The sequence below is a fragment of the Dipteris shenzhenensis genome, chromosome 14 (assembly GCF_047967505.1).
Source record: "Dipteris shenzhenensis isolate YYH24624 ecotype China chromosome 14, Dip_SZ_1.0, whole genome shotgun sequence".
Taxonomy (NCBI): domain Eukaryota; kingdom Viridiplantae; phylum Streptophyta; class Polypodiopsida; order Gleicheniales; family Dipteridaceae; genus Dipteris; species Dipteris shenzhenensis.
The window spans coordinates 49,869,759-49,876,375 of NC_141609.1; the positions used below are offsets into that span (position 1 = coordinate 49,869,759).

General features: G+C 45.4%; 1 protein-coding gene across 1 annotated transcript; it reads right to left on the reverse strand.

Moving 5' to 3' along the window:
* Positions 1-4,465: 4,465 nt before the first annotated feature.
* Positions 4,466-6,316, reverse strand: LOC147894767 (zinc finger protein CONSTANS-LIKE 3-like). Its single transcript, XM_087384788.1, has 2 exons — positions 5,061-6,316; positions 4,466-4,876 (listed from the first exon to the last, which is right to left on the reverse strand). The coding sequence occupies exons 1-2, from the start codon at positions 5,829-5,831 to the stop codon at positions 4,559-4,561; spliced, it is 1,089 nt and encodes a 362-aa protein (XP_087240914.1). The 5' UTR covers positions 5,832-6,316; the 3' UTR covers positions 4,466-4,558.
* Positions 6,317-6,617: the final 301 nt, after the last annotated feature.

Sequence of the window (6,617 nt, forward strand, 5' to 3'; positions counted from 1 at the left end):
TGAAAACAATGCATGAAGACTTTGCATGGATGTGCGTATGCCTATGTTTATGTATGGATTGTGCCTGCATCTTTCCTCCTAAAAGCATCTTTCCTCCTAAAAGTCTTCGCTAATCTTGGGCCAAGCTTGTGCTCGAGCATTGATTTTTACAAGGGAATTAGATACAAGGATGCCTTATACTCACAAGCGTAGTTTCCTGGACTGAGCATGGGTATGGGATGGGCCACTAATGAACATGGACCTAAAATAATTGGAGGGACACTTATGAAAGAAAAGTGTAAGGAGAGCACTGCTTGCAGGGCAATGCTAACAAAAGACATTGCTAATTAAAGCAAGTTCAATTCATTCAAAAGGCCTGCCCTGGAAGCTGAGAGAAGAAGAAGAAGAAGAAGAAGAAGAAGAAGAGAGAGAGAGAGAAAGGGGGTAGAGAGAAAGGGGGAGAAAAAAATGGGGACCAAAATAGCAAAAAATCCACATCATTTTCCCTTTCTTAAACAGAAACACCTTTACTAAAGCCTTCCCTCCTCAGGGCAGGCCAAAGAGTCCATCATCTATCTATATTTCTTCAAACGGTCAGGTTTCTTCTTGCAGCACCTTGTTGATTAAGTTTTGAAGTGTCAACATTTGTCTTACTTGGAAGCATCTCCTCCTGCACCTTGTTGATTAAGCTTCAAGTGTCTAACACTTTTCAAATGCCTTACTTGGACACATCTACTCTCTCCTACAAGCTCACATGTTGGGGCTTGGCATTGGACGAGGGCTTTGGAAGGGTAGCCCCCAGCAACTGCAACTACTTTCTATCAAAGTTGCTGTGAAGCATCTCCCAATTCATGTGAAGCTGTTTCTAAAAGTGGTCTGTTGTATGGGTTCTGTCTCTATTCAATATTTGTTATGGGATTGCCCACTGGTTGAATGAGGTTCTACATGTCAAAAAAAGACGTGGCTATGACTTGGTTAAAGCCCAAGTGCATCTCCTCGGGGAGATTGCAAGTTTCCCTTCTGATGTGGTATTGGTCTTGAAAATCCTTCATGCTCACTAATATTCACCACTTCTGATGTGGTTACCATATAATTGCAAGTGCTCCCTAATCGCATTAATTAATTAATCGTGATCTTGTTCCCCCCCTTTTTATTCCTAACTAACCTATCTAATTAATCCACCTCTTAATTAATCGTGATCTTGTTCCCCCCCTTTTTATTCCTAATTAACCTATCTAACTAATCCACCTCTCCCTGCACCAGCTCTCGTTCTCCACCTCTCCTTCGCTCCCTCTCCCGCCTCCCTTCCGCTCTCCTTCTCCCTTCACCTCTCCTCCTCCTCCTCCACTTTTCCTTCTCTTTCACCTCCTCCTCTTCCACCTGTGCTTCTTCCTTCACCTCTCCTCCTGCTCCACTTTTCCTTCTCTTCCACCTCTCCTTCCGCCTCTGCTTCTTCTCCTCCACCTATCACCTCTCCTCCTCCTTTCGCTTCCTCCTTCCTCCAGCCTCTCCCTCAGCTCCTCCCCACCCTCCCCTCTCCCTCGCCTCAGCCTTCCCCTCTCCCTCCCCCATCTCCGCCTCACTCCCCCTCTTGTATACCCGCTGAGGGCAGCAGGGATGGAAACTTTGCAACTCTTCTGGAAGCAGCTTATGTCAATCTGTGCAAAGATTTAATTAACCCCTTCCACACTTAGGTTAATCGAACCACAACCACCCCCCCGCCCACGTAAATTAATTAATTACCCCCCTTCTACTGACGGGGAGCCCTATTATTCACCACTTGGATGTTAAAGAATACTGTATCAAAGAAGGCTACCATTTTTCCTAAATATGGCTGGATTGTCATGAGGATGTGGTTATCTTCCTTTTAGCAGTAGAGGGCATCAATGGAACGTCCCGGAGGATCAGCTACTTAAAAATCAGTACTTTCTGGCTAAGGATGCATATTCAAGCTATGTCCATTCTTTAGCTGATATACATCTCTATTTCAAAAAGAAGCTCGCAGGAAAATTATCAGCTTTAAGAATTAAAGTGTTCATCTTGGATGTATGCTCAATTGTTTGGCAGCCTGAGTATAAACTATTCACATTGTCTCATCAATTTCTTGACACTTTGTTATCAACATTAGTTATGGCAACATTCCCAAAATCCTTCTGAACAATTGAAAAAAAATAGTGGAGCCGTAGTTAACTTCCCGACAAATTATTATATCAGACATCGCTTAAGGACACAATAAAATTAGTTAACAAAAGCCGTAGTTATTTCCCGCGATTTAGTATATCAAAATTTGCTTAGGTACACAATAAAATCAGTTAACAGAAGCCGATACTCATTTCTTTTCTTCTGCATGGAATGTTTGTGTCTTCCAGGGTGATTACAACATTAAGCCTCAATGACACCACTTATATCTCATGCATCCTGCCAATGAGGTTACTCTTAAAGGAGCATGCAAAAGGTTGAATTAATCTAATATGGTTGGGATAATGAACCAGAACTAAAGAAACCATTTAAACACAATCCTGCCTTGTTTTCCAATTCAGTCCTTGAAAAAACGGATTGGTACATGCCATCCTAGCATAGAAAATCACTTAATAAAGAAATCTTCCCTCCAACTATAAACCACTGGCAAGCTCCGGAGATCCAAATTTGAAAGAACACATTTTAACAATCATTCAAAACACATCCATTTGTGGACAAATGTCCAGCCTTTATCGCAATGTAAAAAAGATTGGCAAAATTGAGTTTGTGGATATGAGAATTACTTGGTCAAATGAAATAGGCAAAAGGTAAAGGCTAAGCACCTACTCCATAGACGGGACGAGCAAACAGATGAACCAAACGGAAAGGATGGCCAACTATTACCCAAAAGGATAAACAAAAGTGGGCCTAAGGGTCAGGATTCATTCTTCTGAAAGGCAAGTAAAATGAATGACACCTAACAATACTGATACTTTAACAGAGTTCACTCTTTGGGGGAAAATCCATCCTATATAATGTCACCTACAGAATTAAGTTGCACTCGATGTCCACTCTCCAACTGGTGCTTAAAAGTATTAGAAGATGAATCGTTGTTTGAGGATTTCCCTTGAATGCTACTGTTGAAGTTTTCAATGGCTTGGATATATCCTCGACTTTGCCTCACAGTTTCCTCTGCACATTGTTTGCATTCTATCAGTATGAGGGTGCTGCGCCATCCCTATGAAATGTGCATAGTCTCAAAAGCACTTTCCATTAAAAAGATGGTAAACTTGGTTAGAACATGCCAACGTTGGATTCTTTTATTCAAGATGTATTTTCGTATCAAAGAAATTTCCCCCCTCTATACAAATACTACAGCAAATAGATTCTATGTAAGAGAGGCGTCACAGCATTGAAAAGAGTTGCCATAACCCATGCTGCTCTCTGTTTCTCAAAACTGAATACTCTATCTTCTCTGTTGAGCTCATTAAGCTTCTAATTATGAGCTCTCACTGTGTATGAGCTCTCATTAAGCTTCTGGCTATGAGCCTGTGAGGAAAAGAATAGAAACAAGATTGGAACAGAAATGAGGCCACCATGATAGGGCGCACATCCAGCTAAAGAGACTATTCTTCAAGGAGCAGTACTATTTTCAGAAACCTGATATACTAAATAGGATTTGGAAAATAAGCCAGAACCAGGGTGCCTCCTTTGAGACAATCCTACCTTGATTTTCAAATCAGAAAGTGGTGAAGTCTTCCATTAGGAATCGTGACAGCTGCAAAAAGCCTAGTCCTTAAAAGAAAGGATTTACATAGACAAAGAGTGTAGCAAGGACGTGGCCCATTAAACCGGCTACTACACCTTAATTGTAGGAGAAGGCAAGGGCCTGCCCGATTAGACACTAGCGAAGTGATCCTTCTGGGTATCACGACAGCTGCAAAAAGCCAGTCGTTAAAGAAAGGAGCTTTCCTCTCTCTCTCTCCCCTTCGGCTCCAACCCCTGTGGACTGTGTAACGCCCTCATTTAGAAGAAGACATCTTAGCATGTATAAGTTCTGTACATGCCACGCTTTGCCACCTGGGAGTACTACCTTCAAGGCTAAACGCCTGTGGGTCATTAGGGATAGATGAAGTACTCTCTCTCTCTCTCTCTCTCTCTCTCTCTCTGCAAGCGCGCGCGCACACACTTTTTTTATTTGTGAAAACACAACTCTCAGGAAAGACTTTGCATTTAAGCTTGTTTGGTAAATTATATTGACTCAGATTCTCTCAATTCTTGTCTCATGCTTCCCTCGCTCGTCAAACATGACCCCCCCTCCACCCTGTCTCTCATCGGATGCCGATGCCACCCCTCGATCAAATTCTCTCATGAATTCGGATGGCATTCCCACGATCCGTCCCATCAACAAAAATAAGTCACCAAGGTAGTCTCTCCAACGACAAATGTTTACATGCAGTACGATGCGTGACACGGGGTACAATTAGAGACGAGGGAAAATTTCAATGCTCTAAATCACCTTTCATAGTTGGAGAATAGTAGAATTATTCAACAATCCGATAGCCTGAAACGACCCATTAGAATCGGGAGCACAAAAAGAAAACTGTACAATGCCAGAATCTCAACAAGAAGGCACGACAATCCCAGCATCAGGTACCAAGGAGTACGTCTGGGTAGAGACGCCGTCCGACCTCTTCGCAAACCGTCCTTTGACCCTTGGTCGCGTTTCTGCGTATGCCTTCCTTGAGGCATAACGAATCGTCTTCTCAAACTTTCTGTTCTTCCGCTTCTCTTTATATCTCAAAACTCGTGCTTCTCTTGCCATGGGCTCGATCTGAGCGATATGCTGCGCAAACGGAAAGTGCGACATCTTCGGAGTAGATAGGTCGCTTTGTGCCGCATCGGGAACGACTCCCACGTCCATAGAAGATGACGAAAGCTGCCATGCGAGATAGAAATCATGATACGCAATCAAGCGAGAACGCGCGAGTCACAGAACATGCTCATCGACGTTAAATCAAAACAGAGAGTCAAAGCTTTATACAAAGAATCTCCTTTGCGTACAGACATGCTGGTACCGAAGCTACAAGATCTACAGATTTTGAGGGCACAACTGGTCTTACGCTATAGCTGAGAGCTGAAGCAGCTGTACGAGTGTATGCAGCTTTGCATGACAGTTCCGACTCCATCGAGGCCGTTCCACCTGAAGGAACGGGCGAAGCATGCATCACTCGATCTGCTATGTGTACAGGCACGAGACTGTCTACTGGAACATGAGATCCTCCCATGGAAGACGCGAACTCGAGCTCCAAGTATGGGTCACCGTCCGCGAAGAAGTCCATACGCTGAGGATCTGCTTTCTGCTTCGGCTTCTCTTTCTGCGAGTTAACGCTATCGCCAGCGTGAGACGACGCATCACCCTTGTAGCCATCCCTGTCGGCTGGAGGGTCATCTTTGCAAACTCCGTCGTTCGGAGCCTTAGGCTGAGGCAGCAGCCAAGATGCAGCTTCGGCTTCGTAGATTTCTTCGTCTTCTTCGTGGAGGATGGCATCTTGACCCGTGGATGGCACCACAACGTTGATGTGAGCGAGCTTGACCATACTGGGAGACTCAAAGAAGGGTGTAACGGGCGCTCTCTCATGCCGGCGAGCAAGCGGATTTGCAGAATGGATGTCGAGATCGCAGGAAACGCAGAGAACCGCTGCATCTGCCTTGCAAGCGAACACAGCAGGAGCTTGCTCACAAACCTCGCACATCCACACTCTCTCGTGACGGGAAGCTAGCTTGTTAGCTTCGTGCACCTTGACATCGCAGTCCATGCAGAGATATGCAGCATCTGCTCTGCAGAAGAGCAGAGCATTGGACATCTGACACACATCGCAGCTCCTCGGCATGCTCTGTGCAGGGTAAATCTGCAGGCTCTACGGTGTAATCAGCTAAACCGCCAGCCGTGTGTCGCTGATAAAGCTGCGGATCGAGTAAATCCTCTCCTACGTCTCATCTCCGGAGCATGAAAAGTCCACCATTGTCGAGCTCGGGCAGGCTCTCGGGGCAACGTTTCCGGAACGTGGTCGGACTGGGTGGAGTGTGGAGCGGCAGGAGGGTGCCCGAATGCGGGACAGACGCCGTGGGGGGAGGGGGCGAGGAGGAGGGGAGGGAGACAAGAAAGGGCGACAAGGCGACGAAATAGGGGGGGGGGGAGGGCGGCGAAATCGAGGGCAGAGCAAGGAGGGCGAGGAGGAGCTTGAGAGAAGCTGAAGAGAAGGAGCGGTGGCTATGGCGAAGCACACTCAGAAACAGAGAGGAGGTGGCTATGGCGACGAAGCAAACTCAGAAACAGAGACACAGGGTCCACGAAATGCTTAAGAAAGAATGAGAGAGAGAGAGAGTCTACCGGACTTGAACGCCCTTTTCATCTTGGTTTATATTGCTCAATCATACCTCTCTTTTGTTGTTCCTTCCCATGCTCGGACGCTCCCTTGCTTCTTTTGCTTCAACAATTAGGTCCATGCTTAAGAAAAGCCGGCTCTCAAAACAAACAAAAAGTTCTCCATAAGATCTCTTTCTGGGTGTAAGAGCACACTCCCACGATTACACACGCAAGTAGGAGCTAGAAATTTCCTTGGTGTTCCTCTCTGTTTGACTTCAGTTGGTTTCCCCACTTTTGAGGAAGTTGTTTT

Bases quoted from the DNA above. Each gene is read 5' to 3' on its own strand.
- LOC147894767 (XM_087384788.1), bottom strand. From the start codon at position 5,831: ATGCCGAGGAGCTGCGATGTGTGTCAGATGTCCAATGCTCTGCTCTTC. The intron at 4,877-5,060 runs GTAAGACCAGTT...CTCGCATGGCAG, and splicing joins CTTCAGCTCTCAGCTATAGC to CTTTCGTCATCTTCTATGGA.